Raw genomic sequence first — 15529 nt, forward strand, 5'->3', positions numbered from 1 at the left:
ATAGATTTCTCAGCATGGTATCAAGGCTAAGGTTGACTAAGGGCGTGATGAAGATCACTACATCGTTGAAGAAGTCATTGAAGTAGTTCTTTATGATGGCAAGCCACCTCAAGCAAGGCATCAAAGGATTTTGGAGTCTCCTATTATTTATGAAGAATTGTATGACCAAAAAATTTAGGATTATTCTCAACACTTGTAGGTACATTTGAAGATGAAAATATGGGTAATTGACTGTGGAGTGTCTAGACATATGATAGGTGAGCACAAACAACTAAAGACCTTATCAAGGGGAAAATATTCCTATTCAGTGGAACTTGGTGACAGGAAGAGCTATCTTGTAAGAGGGATTGGATCAACCTCGCTGGAGCTAGAGAATGGAGGAAACATTCATCTCAACAACATTCTATTTGTTCTAGGTTTGCAAAAGAATTTACTTTCTATTTCATTTCTAGGAGATAAGGGAGATAGAGTCACTTTCATAGATGGAAAAGTTGTAGTATGGGTTAAAGACTCTAGCATCAACAATGCAAAAGTCATTGGGATTCGTGAAGGAAGACTCTACAGGTTGTTGACACCTCTCTCTCAAGCATTGGTTCACATTGAAGTAAGTCCATGTGAACCTTGGCATCGAAGGTTTGGATACCTTCACTACAAAATCTTACCAACTCTAAATTCAATGGTGAATCACATCCCCAAACTCAAGGAGGATCATGAAGGAATGTGCATTAGGGAAAATGTTAAGAAACCATTTGGAAGCAGTGCTTCAAGATCAAAATAAATCCTGGATCTCATTACATCATTATGTTTATGGTCCTATGTCTACAAGGTCTCTTGGAGGTCAACTATATTATGTAATGTTCATTGATGACCACTCAAGGAAAACTTGGATCTATTTGCTAAAGTCCAAGGTTGAAGTATTCAAAAAATTTCAAGAGTACAAAGCAGAGGTAGAAAATCTTACAGAAAGAAGGATAAAAGTACTAAGATCTGATAATGGAGGAGAATACACTTCAAAGGAGCTCATAGCTTTCTATAAGGAGGCTGGAATTAAGAGGGAGCTGATAGTCCCTTATAAGCCAAAGCAAAATGGAGTAGAAAAACGAAAGAATCACACTATTGAGGAAAGTGTAAGAGCCATGTTACATGATCAAGACTTGTTGAAATTTCTGTGGGAGAAGCAACAAAAACTGTTGTCTACATTCAAAATCAAAGTCCTCATAGATCTCTAAACAACATGAATCTTGAAGAAGCATTCACTGGGAGGAAACCAAGTGTAGACCATCTTCGAATATTTGGTTGTCTTGTCTACATTCACATTTCAAAGGATAAGAGAAAGAAGTTGGATCCTACAAGCATGAAGGGTGTATTCGTTGGCTATAATAACTCTTCTAAGGCATATAGGATTTACATAAAGGAAGGACACCAAATTGAAGTAAGCCGAGAAGTGATCTTTGATGAAAGTATTGCATTCAAGAAATCGAAGGACCTCCCGGTTGACTTTGATGATGAATAAATTCCAATATTTGAAGAATGTCTTAGGGAGGAAGAGGATTCAAATCATGAAGAAGGAGGTCCCAGTGAACCTGTGCAACAAGTCATCATCCCTGAGAATAGAAAGATATCTAATTGGTTGAAGCCTACTCTTCTAGATGCAGAGGGACATGGAGCAGCCAAGGGTACATTTAGGGAAAGCAAAGAGTCTAAAAGATATTCAGGGTATGCAACGTATATGACAAAGTTAATCGAAGCACAACCATCCACCTTTGAAGATGCTGTCAAACATCAAGAGTGGAAAGATGCTATGAATGAAGAATATCAATCAATAATAAAGAATGGAGTTTGGGAAATCGTTCCTAGGCCTGAAGACAAATCTGTGGTAACTTCCAAATGGCTCTACAAGATTAAATATGCAATAGATGGAAGTATTAATAAATATAAGGCAAGATTTGTGGCTAGGGGTTTTTCCCAACAAGAAGACATCGATTATGAAGAGACATTTGCAGCTACAAGTAGGTATACAATGATACGATCATTGGTCTCTTTGGCAACATCAATGGGATGGAACACCCATCAAATGGATGTCAAGACAACATTCCTGAATGGCACTATTGATGAAGTCTATATAGAACAACCCTTGGGATTTGAAGTAAAAGATAGAGAAACTCACGTCTGCAAGATGAAGAAGGCACTTTATGGCCTTCAACAAGCACCAAGGGCTTGGTATGCTAGAATGGACACATATTTGCAAAGATTGGGCTTTTCGAAGAGTTCTGCTGATTCAGATCTCTATATCAAGGTTGTGAAGGATGAGCCAGTAATCATTCTTCTATATGTAGATGATCTTCTCATGACAGGTGCAGAAGGTCGTATTCAAGAATGCAAGAAGCAACTAGCAGCAAAATTCAATATGAAGGATTTAGGGCTAATGCACTATTATTTGGGGTTGGAAGTCTAGCGAGGACCTGATGAGATATATCTAGGTCAAGGAAAATATGTGATTAAGATGTTGAAAAGGTTTGACATGATGGATTGCAAACCTATGACAACCCCTATGGTCACAAATTTGAAGAGGCTGAGAAGTTCTGATTCAAGCCCTGTGGATCCAACTAGGTATATACAATTGTTTGGCTCTCTGATGTACGTGGTGAATACTTGACCAAACATTTATTTTGCAGTGAATATTCTCAATCAATAGCAGCAAAGCATATACTGAGATATCTGCGAGGAACAATCCACTACTTCCTGAAGTATGATAGAAGGAATGATGTCCACTTGATTGGATATACAAATTTTGATTGGGGAGGCAGTGAGATGGATGGGAGAAGCACTACTGGAGGATGTTTTAGTTTGGGATCCTCTATGATATCTTGGATGAGTAGAAAGCAAGAATCAATTGCTTTGAGTAGTGTTGAGGCTGAATACATTGCAGCCTGTGAAGTAAGCAGAGAAGCTGTCTGGTTGAGGAAGCTGCTGCCCGACTTATTTGAAGGACCAATAGACCCTACCGTGATACATTGTAATAACACCAACTGTATAAGGTTGTTTGAAGACCCAGTGTTCCATGGGAAGACAAAGCACATAAATAATAAGTATCATTACATATGAAAGTTGGTGCAAGATGGAGTGTTGTAGCTACAATATATCTCCACCTATGAGCAGGTAACTGACATTTTGACAAAATCTCTTTCCTAATTAGAAGCTTGTGTATTTGAGAGACAAGCTTGGATTGGTTGATGTATCCTTCCTAGTTGAGAGGGAGAGATAGACACATCATTCTTGTCTTCACTTCGTGGAGAAAGAATGGAGGATTGGGTAAGCATTTGGCTTCCGATACTCTTTGAGGATAAGGTAGGGCATCCAATAGGTAAGAGTAGTCGAAGAGAAAATTGCTCGAGCATGTGTTATTCCAAGATAGGAATTGTCCTAAAAGGACATACCTTGTGAACACCCAGGTGGGGTATGTGCCTTGAGAGACAATGATGATGGTGTCTATCAGTCATTGGTCTTGCCAACATTGTGCTATGATCGTTGTATGATGCAAATAAATAAGCTGAATTGATAGCTTATGAGATGGCTTACCAATTTGACTCTTGAAATTATCGGAGAAGCACTTGAAATTATCAAACATCCTCATAATCTGAACAGAGACAATGGTATGGAGATTAGTGCGAGCTGGCTTCCCTTGATCAGAGAAATCAAGATCGCCAACACGTCCCAGGTATAACATTTAGTAGGTAAGATATCCCTCTCCTATTCTAATATTTAAGAGTTAGTAACCGTATTTTAATAATAATAATAACAATAATAATAATTAACATTTAAATACAATAATTACAGTAATATCTACTACCATTATCATTAACTACTATTAAAATTTTTGATTCTTAACTTAAAAAATAAATAATAATAATAATAATAAATAAATATATAATAAATAAATAAATCATAATAAATGAATAAATAAATCATAATAAAAGGTATTATTTTAATTATTAATATTAATTATTAATTATGATGTCGTAATATTAATTAATATTAATTATCAAGTATTAATATTAACTACTGTTTATTAATTATTAAGTGATTGTTAATTAAGTATTATTAATATTTATTAATGCTATTAATATCTATTAACATTAATAATATTGATTTATTAACATTATTAAGTATTATTAATATTTTTAACACTATTAATATCTATTAACATTATTAATATTGATTTATTAACATTATTAACATTTATTAATATTAATTAGTTTAATATATTAATTAATTTATATAGCAATTAATTAATATATTAATTATTATTAATATTAATTACTGTTAATTAATTATTAAGTGATTATTAATTAAGTATTATTAATATTTTTAACTCTATTAATATCTATTAACATTATTAATATTGATTTATTAACATTATTAACATTTATTAATATTAATTAGTTTAATATATTAATTAATTTATATAGCAATTAATTAATATATTAATTATTATTAATATTAATATAATTTTAAATAAAAAATTTAAATAATTTTAAATATTAATACAATATACTTATTTTTCTATTCTTTAAATACTAATATATATTAAAAATAAATAAACATTTCTCATACAAAAGAAAAAATAATATTATATTAACATATATTAAATATTTAATTATTATTACCGTCAAGGTTATGAATTTTAATAATTTAAATTAATATATTAACTCATCAGTAAAAATTAATATATAAAACTCAATAGTAAAATAAAAATAATTTATTCAAAAAAAAAAAAAAAATAAATAATAATAAAATTAAATAAATAAATAAATAAATTAATAAAAATAAATATTCAAGCCGACATTCTGCTGATCCTTAAATTTATTATCCTCATTATTATTTATTTCCTTCTAATCAGCTCTTCTTTTATCATCATTCATAAGTCTTGATGATGGATCCCAGTTGGGATTTGAAACGTTGACATAAAAATGGTTCATACTGTGGATTCTCCGGTAACTAAGTCAAAATTTGACTCTTCTTATGAGATATCTTTAGTTTGAGAATGTCCAAGTACCATTTATGAATACCTCCCTAGTTGAGAGGGAGTGGTGAAAAGTGTAACTAGGTTCGGTCTTCATAAATATGAAATGTACTTTTGATTCTTGTATATTGTAAAAATAAATAAAAATTATTATTGTTATTTTGTAGCATGGGTTTCATGCTCAAGGTCTTTTTATTTAGAGGTCAAGCACCCATTGAGTGCTTCTAGGGTTTGTCCTAGTGTCAAGAAGTCAATAGAGTCATTGTCATATAAAGAAGACCCCATTGGGCACATTGTAACATGTAAAAATAATTATTTTTGTATTTAAAAGAGTCAAAATACCCTCCAAGACCAAGTCGGCCTAACAACTAAGAAGTCAGCCTCATTAGGGCATGTCGTCCTCCTTGGAAGCCTATATATAGGAGGGAACTCGACCTCCTATGGACACTCACTCACTTCTCATCATCTAAGCGAAGAAGCAGGAGAAGGTTAGTGAAGAAGGAAGAAGGACAAAGGATGAAGGTTTGGGTTATTTCTCTCTCTCTCTCACGTGCGAAGAAGGAAGGCTAGGGTTTTGATGTTGCAAGATCAAAGTTGAGGAAATTGCAAAAAGGTCAAAGAAAGGACTGTTAGGTCATCTACAAGCCCTAGAAGGAGAAGCAACCCAAGTGAAGGTCAAAGGAAGCTTTGGAAACCCTAGAATTGCTCACACGTGTGGAAGCAGTAGCTGTTGCAGGGGCTGAAAATTTCAGACCTGCAGTAGAGGCCGAAATTCTGTTGCTGGGGGTCGAAGTTGTGCAACTGGATAGAAGGAGCACATCATCAAGAAGGTCTGGCTTGGTCTTGGAAGGGTATTGGTCTTGGTGTAGAGGTCTTGGAATTCGTCATTTGAAGAATCTATAAGAAGAGAAGAGATTTGTGGGTTTTCCTCTCAAGTGGAGAGGTTTTGGCCTTGGTTTGCAGCCTACATCCTGTGCTCTTGCGTATTGTTGATCTTCTTGTTTTGGTAGCTGTTTGATGATAAGAACAACAACATAATAAGAGAAGAAGCTAATAATTAAGAAAAGTAAAAAGACATCACAAGTTGTTATCAAGTTTAAGAGAAGTCATCTTAATTGTAGCCCTATATATTTCTCAACACGAGCCACTATCTACAAAGGTATTATCTGCTTTAATTTGAAGGGCAATGACATTGAGCCATTGCTTTAGCCATGGTTTTGTATATAACATTAAGCAAGGTGATAGGTCATCCCCAGTGGTGTTCCTAATCGTGTTCGTTGGAATACTTTTGATAAGGCCTTGATTGAGTGATTTAGACAATGTTCTAGAAGAGGGGACTTATATTGCCAAACAACATAAATCATCCTTGGGCATGTCCCACATGGCCTTGTCGAACTCACAAGGAAGGCGATCCATCCTCGATGACTTACCATTCTTCATGAAACTAAGTGCTACAAAAAATTTCCTTATTTGAGAAGTCACTATGTAATCTGATTTGATCACTACTAGAAACCTTGTGTGGAATAACCCTATAACAAGTATTCCTAACATCGACCACATGATCTGCCAAAGCATATGGAGAGAAAATATCCTGAAAGTAGTGTTTTATTCAGTATTTGCCACAAAGAAATTGCCGAAGACAAATAATCAAATTTGGTAGGCGAATAATAACCAGTAACTGCAGTAGTATTAAAATTTCATATCATACACCCCCTCCAAGATCATACAGTCAGAGCCCCCGATGGTTCCAAAGGACTTCGACAGCGAGCTAATGCCCTGTTCACCCCCCTCACACTCGGCCATTAGACTCGAGAGACCTTGACCTCATCAGCCTCTCTCACACACTCTCTCTTGAGTCTTGACAAATTCTTGAGTTGCTCAGCTATCCAGTCTTGGACATAATGTTTTGTATCACTGTACCTTTTCACGGTTTTATACATATGTTCTGATGTTATACTTATGTAGGTTTCTTTCTTTATATTATTTTCGGCATTTTCTAGGAGTTGTGCTTGCACTCCCACATTATATTCATACTGGTTGTACTCTTCGGTCACATTGACCTACATTTGTGGTTCTTCATCAGAGATTAATATAATTATCTTATCTTATCTTGATTATGCTTCGGGCACCCTCTTGGCCATAATTTGACTGCATTTTTGTTGTCTTTGAACAGTATTGTGTGTGTGTATCTTATTTTTTCTGATGTGATTCAAGGTCTTGCCATTTATTTCATGCCTAGTAAAATCTTACTTCAAGAAATTTTAATTACTTGTAACTTTCTCAAAAGCTGGACCTATTGGCTGTATGAACCTTATTTCACACTAATGGATGAACTCACGGAGAATATCTCAGTCACAACAAACAATATGTTATAGAGCTGAATTAAGTTGTTGTTTGTATTGTAGATCAGTGGAAGGAAGTCGAGACAGCTCTAGCAAATTCTTGTGGCACTTAAATGGTTTCAATACATGAAAAGATGTCAGAAATCTGCCCTCCTGATTTCAGCATATGGACCACAGAAGATGATTTGTTACTCAAGAATGCAGTTGAGGTGATCTAGTTTTCTTGCTTGCAAATAGTACTTGCTTATATTTATATTCAGTTCTTGTTTGGTAAAGTATATTTATTCTCAGTTAATGTGATCTTGAGTGTTTATATCATATTTGAGAAATGTCTATTCCAACATGTGGCATGTCTCTGTTGACAGTCAGCACATAGATTGATAATCAGTGAGTCTAAGTTGGCAACATTTTTTTATTTGATAAAAAAATTCAATACCTATAAAATGGTATCTTGCCTGAGAAAGACGGTTACTAAAAAAGTCTAGAAAAGTACTTCCAAAAGCAGGGAGCTTACTAGTTTTAGATTTTCCCGAACCCTAGATATTATTCAAAATTGAACCAAAGTTTTCATGCACATTATGTAAAGTTTTAACAAAAATGGCCACACACCTCTAGTTCTTCTTTGGTGACAACTGAATTTTTTATGAAGTCTTCATTTTCTAGGTGCAGTCTTATCATCTTGAATGGGAGGCTACTCTTCTCATCCTGAATGAGAGGCTACTCCTCTTCAATGGACAGTGGGGGTTGACACCTGAATGCATTGCCTACAGGGATTTTGAAGCAACTGTATTTTTTCTGCTTGAATTCTTCCTCCTCCTACTACGTCTTTTATGAATTCATGCCTTTGCTTGTGGAATCTATGACCATCCAGAAGAGCAAGTGCTCTCTCCTTGAACCCTTCTTGTCACTATTTATTTTGTTTGAACTTTGTCCTGATATCAGAGGTGTTCACCCATTTGAACCTGAGAGTATAAATTTTCATTAGACAGTTTGCTGCTCCTAAAGAGATTGAATTAAAAAAATAAACCAGAAGAGAAGAAAGAGGGAACCATACAGTTGGAAGAGAGATCTGTCAAATTTGTTCATTTAGGATCAAAATAGGTCTTCTTATATTTTTACAAGTGAAGATGGAAAGAAGTTAGATAACATCTTTCCATAATTTATTTATTATGTTAAAATACTTTAATGTACTTTTATATATGTAAATAAACTCCTATTCACTAAAGAATGACCATAAACATTAATTACGCTAATGGTCATTTTGGAAAATACACTAAGCTTGTCTCTAAATTTAACAAACTTATCTGGACCCAGTGGCTTGGTAAATGTTTTGCAATTTGCTCTTGTGTGGTACATTATTGAAGTTACAGCTTCATTATCTTCTACAAGTTTTCTGATAAAATAACAATGTACATCAATGTGTTTAGTGTGCTTATGACAACATTAATTTTTTGTTAGTTTTAGAACAACTTGATTGTCACAAAAGAATTGTTGGCTTTGTTTGTTCATGTTGATTTGGGGTAGCATTGGATGTGCTGTAGCCACGAAATTTGGTGGAGAGGTTGGGGCACATGAGATCTCCAATACCCAGAAAGAGTTTGGGCAGATTCTAAACAGCTCAGGAGATATTAAAATAATTAATATTTTTTGGAGTCCCTAAGTCTAAACTTAGGGAAATTAAAATATTAATGTGAATTAATATGAAACTGCGTTAGAATGGTCCAAAAGACATGGATCAAGCTAGATCTAATCTTAGTAGTTGATTAGGGACTTAATCTCGGCCGTTGATATGTCAACGAGAAAAGTATAAGAGGAGGCTTGAGGGTCACTTGGAAAGAACACCAGATGATCAATCATTCTATTCTCTAGAGCGGGGTTTGCTAAGAGAGATAGAATCAGTGGTCGGAGTTGCAGCTGAGGGGCATTGAGTATAGAGAGATAGAGAGGCAGAGATAGTGCCGGGAGAGCAGCGCAGGAGCTAGAGAGAGTGACGCAGTAGTAGCTAGGGCTCACGCAGGGCCACGCAGAGGCAACCAGGAGCTGCGCAGTGCTTCAGAGAGGCCAGCGTTGCTGACGTAGACCCATTCAGGGTGATGCAGGGTTAGCGCTGGGCAGAGAGAGGCTGACGCAGTCCAGAAAGGCAGACACTGGGGTTTCTAGGGCAGATTGGAGCTGAGGAGCTGTCGAAAGGATTATCCGGGGTTTCAGCTAGGACATTTGTCTCAGACTGAGAGGTACTACTGCCAAGGAAATTCTTTGTTGGGTAAGCCGGATTTGGCACCTAGATTGTACTCTGAAATTGCTTAATAAGAAAACCCTCAGATGGCTGCACCGGTTTTTCCGCATTGGGTTTTTCCGGGGACATTGGTCCAAAAATAACAGTGTCATTTGGTGTGATTGTTTTTGTTTCCTTTAGTTGATGATCTGTAATATGTTGAGCATGCACTAGTGTTTATTTTCAGTATTTACATTGTAAATAACTTGTTAAGTAACAAAACAAGTAGGTAGGAATAAATCAGTAAAGTGCGTGGAGGGTTTCTAATTGGTAGACTTAGAAACTTCAACATGGTATTGGAGCGTGGTTGCAGATCACAGGAGAACTGAGGACATCAGCCGAGTGGAGCAATAGCAGCAGAAAACAACTGTCCCGAGTGACAGAAGTTGTTTCTAGCAGAGAAACAACAAGGGAAGGGTGACGCAGTGCCTGCGTCATCAAGGGTGAGCCAAGAAGAGGTAGCGCATAGGCTAAGGGAGGCAAATGGAGACTCACAGAGATCCACACAGAAGCTAGAAGGGATGACGCAGTTGGCTGAGGAGGCCGGGTTGCTGGTGCCGGGATTGCGCAGAGCCTAGGAGCTCTCACCTTCAAGTTGCTGGGGTTTAGAAGGTTGTGGGAACATTGCAGAGTGGAGTTGGTGAGGTACTGTAGTCAGAACAGTACCTGACAGGGCAAGGCCAAGAGGAGGGAGTTGCTACCGAGGGTTTCTAGCCAAGGAATCTGGATCAATGTTGTTGTTGCACAGACAATCAGAGAGGGGCAACTTGACGTTGGCAGAAGGATTTCCAGGTGGGAAATCGAGACTCAGAGGGAGTCCAGAAGAGAACTTCCAGATGGGAAGTAGAGAGACTCAGCAGGAGTCGAACCGAGAACTTCCAGACGGGAAGTGGAGAGACTCAGCAGGAGTCGAACCGAGAACTTCCAGACGGGAAGTAGAGAGACTCAACAGGAGTCGAATTGAGAACTTCCAGACGGAAAGTGGAGAGACTCAACAGGAGTCGAACCGAGAACTTCCAGACGGGAAGTAAAGAGACAGTAGGAGTCGAACCGAGAACTTCCAGACGGGAAGTGGAGAGACTCAGCAGGAGTCGAATCGAGAACTTCCAAACGGGAAGTGGAGAGACTCAGTAGGAGTCGAACCGAGAACTTCCAGGCAGGAAGTAGAGAGACTCAGTAGGAGTCGAACAGAGAACTTCAAGACAGGAAGTAGACTCAACAGGAGTCGAACAGAGAACTTCTAGACGGGAAGTAGACTCAATAGGAGTCGAACAGAGAACTTCCAGATGGGAAGTAGACTTAGCAAGAGTCGAACAGAGAACTTCCAGGCGAGAAGTAGAGAGACTCGGAGGAGTCAACAAGAAGAGCAGAGAGATGGCCATGAATGGGCTGAGGGATCAAGACAGGTTGGATGAGGCATCCAACTTTGTCATCTGGAAGGCCAGGATCCTTTTTGTTCTATGTGCCATGAGTGCACATGCACCACTTGAGCGGAAGTGGGGAGAGATTGAGCTGTAGCCAGACGAACTACAGGCGATGAAGGGCAGGATCCTCGAGGTACCCAGCCTCTTGGATTAGACCTTGCTACGGGAGCCCCAAAGAGGAGTAGCAGGACTGGCTGATGTGGGTGGAGATGAATGCAGATGGAACAGTGGAGAGAGTTGCAGTGTAGGAGTCCCGAGATAGCGTGAGGCTAGCAGGCTGCAGCAGTGTGAGAGGCAGAGGAGTGTTACATCAGTGCAGGATGGCACAGAGGTGTGAAATAGTGTCAGATGCAGGGAGTTGTTGTAGCAACACAGAGGTCAGAGAGGGAGCACCTGTCAGCGGCAGAGGGAGCTTCAACATCAGGAGGGTCTCTAGCCCAACATAGAGGTCAGAGTTGGGAGATCAGTTACTTACTTATGAGTAACTGAGTTGCAATGCAACAGTGGGCAACACGATGCAGCATGATGAGAGGAGTTGCAGTGCGGATGCAGTGTTGGGAGAAAGGACCAACAACAACACATATGCAGAGGGAGCTGTCGTACGGATGCAGCAGTGGCAGTAGCAGAACCATGGGTAGCAGTACATGATACGTCAGTGATGAGGATGTTGGGTAGCAGGCCTAGCATCAGCATAGGGACCGATGCCGGATGATCAGAGTAATGCTCAGTGAGGAGTATTACTAGAGCACACTCCTCGCTAAGAGGGAGTGTTGATTTGGGGTAACATCGGATGTGCTCTAGCCACGAAATTTGGTGGAGAGGTTGGGGCACATGAGATATCCAATACCCAGAAAGGTTTCAAAGTGGCATTCATCGATGGAAAGGTACGTGTTAAAAAAATATAATTTTCAAAGATGTTTTTTCTCATGGGTTCAGGGTTCGCAATTTGTATCAAGTTGCAGGATGGTCCATTGGGGATTATGTCAATTGACATATCGCATCGATAACACCGGAGGTCTACCTATGGGGCCCTACCTGATGTGAGTCAAATGGTGATAGGGATGTTTGAATTCAAGTAGAGCATGAAGGTACATGTCTGGGATGTACCGAAGGAAAATCTTGTAAGGGGACCATTCCCCTCATGCAGCAGGTCCACAAGTTTGGAACAACTTGAGGAGTTTGAGATTCATGATCGGGAATCTCATGTATACAGGTGGAAGAAAGCCCTCTATGGCTTGAAGAAAAACACCCCGGGTGTAGTATGAGAGGATTGATAGCTGTCTAATGAAGCTGAGATTCACTAGGAGTGAAACCGATCCAAACCATTACCCGAAGGTTGTGGATGATAGACCTCTCATACCGACACCTTATGAGGATGACCTATTTCTGACAGGTGCAGACCCTCTCATTTGCAGAAGTAAGAGGGAGTTGGATTCCGGATGTGGAATGATAAACTGCAAGCCTATGACTACCTCGAGGATCTTAACTTTCAGAAGTTATATGGTAGTGATGTCGGACCAGATTTGGGAAATGCCTCTGAGTTTCATAAACTCATTCGCGTTGATGTTCTTGGTGAACTTCCGTCCGGACATATGTTTTACAGTTAACATGGTGAGCTCATATTTGGTTGAGCCTCACTGGATTGGTGCCAAGAATCTTCTGAGATATCTTCGGGGCACAATCTCTCATGGATTGAGATACACTGTCGGAAATATGAAACTGCATGATTATTCGAATGCTGACTGGGTAGGCAGTGTGGAGGATCACTAGAGCACTTCTCAGTGCTGGTTCTCTTTGGATTCTGCTTTGATATCATGGATGAGCAAGAAGCAGAAGTCAGTTGCTATAAGAACCATCGAGACCAAATACATAGATACGAGTATGATCTCGTGTGAAGCTGCATGGTTGCAGAAGCTCTTAAGTGAGTTGTTTGTACACATGATGAATACCACTGTGATTCTTTGTGACAACCAGAGGGGGGATTCGATTATTGAGGAATCCTGTATTCGATGATTGCTCCAGCAGATAGACATCAGATACTGCCTTATCTATGATATGGTAAGTCGATGAGCGAGGAGGCTTTGTCGCATTGAGATTGATATACAGGTCGCAGACATTTTGTCAAAGCCCCGGGGAAAGGTCAAGTCTGTGACTTTCCCGAATGACTTGGAGTTATTGAGAGACCTTCTTATAAGGGTCCTGCATGTTGCATGCATTGAGCTCTGGGAGCTCTGGGGGGCTTGGGGTACTTACTGGAGCAACATACGACCATAGGGCGACTCACCCTCCCCTGGTGGTGCGCTATGAACAGGATGATTAGTTCTTCTGTGGGCCGAGATGATTAGTTCTCCCGTGGCAACTGTGGAATAGGATGATTAGTTCTCCTGTGGGCCGGGATGATTAGTTCTCCCGTGGCAACTGTGGAACAGGATGATTAGTTCTCCTATGGGCCAGGATGATTTGTTCTTCGTGGCGACTATGGAACAGGATGATTAGTTCTCCTGTGGGCTAGGATGATTTGTTCTCCGTGGCGGCTGTAGAACAGGATGATTAGTTCTCTTGTGGGCCAGGATGATTAATTCTCCGTGGCATCCATTGACAGGATGATTTGTTCTCTTGTGGACAGGATGATTAGTTCTCCTGTCGAGGCATCCTACCCATGCAGTCTAGGACTCATGGGAAGTACCTCTCATTTGATCAATGAGCAGGGAAATGAGGATAGGGACCATAGTAGTACTATCGATGGACGCATTGCTGTATCTACCGTACTCCCTATGCTAGGATGACCTCCATTGATCTGGGATCAGTATGAGTGGTTTGAGACACTCTCTTGTGACATTGATCTGGGATCAATGAAACTGATCTGGGATCAGTATGAGTGGTTTGAGACACTCTCTTGTGATATTGATCTGGGATCAATAAAACTGACTTTGGGTCAGTAAGAGTGATGTGACACACTCTCTTCAGATGAAACTGCCTTCGGGTCAGTAGAGAATGGTATGAGACATTCTCGATCAATTCTTCTTCTTCATGGTTTAGTAGAGCAGAGCAGTGCAGGGCACTGATGGCAGAGATAGTATAGTTGAACATATGGATCAACGGATGGAGTTCTCCCTAGTTGAGAGGGAGTGTTAAAATTGGCAACTAGGGCCAAACTCCATGTGGGTCATCTTATTTATGACATCTGATATTTTTCTTGGATCCCTCTCATCGAGAGGTGTAGGATTGATCTAAAGATCATCCGATTCCGATAAGTATTCGTGGAGTTATGAATTCATTTGCGTTATAAGACAATTCGTCAAGGTCGGCTAGCAACCAAATAAACCCCACATGTGCTCAACGTTTTAGTATAAATAGAGGTTGCCTTCAAGTCATTTCAACACACTTGGGATCTCTTCCTTTCTCTACTTGTCTTTGGGTTTTAGTAGGAGGAGAGATCCTAAGGAATAACGTTGCCTTGATCCAGAAAGCCGGAAAAGCCGAAACTGCCGGAAAAGTTGGAAAAGACAGAACTACCGGAAAAGATGGAACTGCCGGAAAAGTTGGAAAAGACGAAACTGCCGGAAAAGAGGAAATTGCCGGAAAAGTTGGAACTGTCGGGACTGCCGGAACTGCCGGGAACAGCCGTAACTGCCGGGAACAGCCGGGAACTGCCAAAATAGTCGGAGCATCTATCTCCGAAGGAGAGCAGCATGCAAGGGACAACTAACTAACATTGGGACAGTTATATGGTACTTAGCATGCAATGTTACAACTAGCATGCAAGGGACAACTAGCATACAACAACAAGCATGCTAAGGACAAAAAGCAAGCAAGGGACAACAAGCAAGCAAGGTGCAGCGAACATATAGGTCAGGATGGCAACATGGTGCAACAATGTCACATAATGCAGTACAGTGATGGGTACAATCATGATTAATGAAGCGTGATGAGATGCAGCGTAGTGATGATGGGCGCAACATGGTGCAGCGCGGTGAGGTGCAGCATGATGATGAAATGCATCACAACGATAGGTGAAGGAGTCACCTTGGAGAATTAGTTGAAGCAGCATGTCTTTAATTGATCTCATGTATCATCTTCTTAGAGATGATCTATGCTCTTATCTAGATAAGTCAAAGTGTTGACTTCTGTTGTAAGCGTACTATCTCTCTCTCTCTCTCTGCTGAACTATTGAAGAACATATAAGAAGAATTGATCAAGGGTTCCCCACATTGGGGTTTGTCCCTGACTAGCGCCACATCTTGTGTCCTCTTGTCTTGGCTTGTCTTCTGCGATTTATGTTTATGTTCTATCCGCAGTTTACTTTAATGTTGATGTGATTGCTAATCTGGAAAAGATATGGAGCTAACTGTGAAAATTAAAATAAATTGCTCTAAGCATAGAACATACCTAAAATTAACAATTTTGCTAGTATTTCTCTCAGATTCAATTGCTAGATTAAGCGTCCAAATTGTACTCATAATTT

The 15529-nt window shown here is 39.4% G+C and overlaps 1 protein-coding gene across 6 annotated transcripts in view; it reads left to right on the plus strand.

Annotated features, from left to right (window-relative positions):
• The window catches only part of LOC149267394 (uncharacterized), a 172059-nt gene that overhangs the window by 24682 nt on the left and 131848 nt on the right, over positions 1-15529 (plus strand). For 4 of the 6 annotated variants that reach the window (XM_089432512.1, XM_089432496.1, XM_089432502.1 and 1 more), the window contains exon 2: positions 7429-7574. In XM_089432512.1, the coding sequence (XP_089288638.1) occupies positions 7492-7574 (83 nt within the window). In that variant the 5' untranslated portion in view covers positions 7429-7491. The remainder of the gene's footprint in view (positions 1-7428; positions 7575-15529) is intronic. The other 2 variants (XM_089432519.1, XM_089432507.1) reach the window with 1 other exon arrangement.

The sequence above is a fragment of the Pinus tabuliformis genome, chromosome 6 (assembly GCF_031772625.1).
Source record: "Pinus tabuliformis cultivar Carrire ecotype Pingquan chromosome 6, CPIR1, whole genome shotgun sequence".
Taxonomy (NCBI): Eukaryota; Viridiplantae; Streptophyta; class Pinopsida; order Pinales; family Pinaceae; genus Pinus; species Pinus tabuliformis.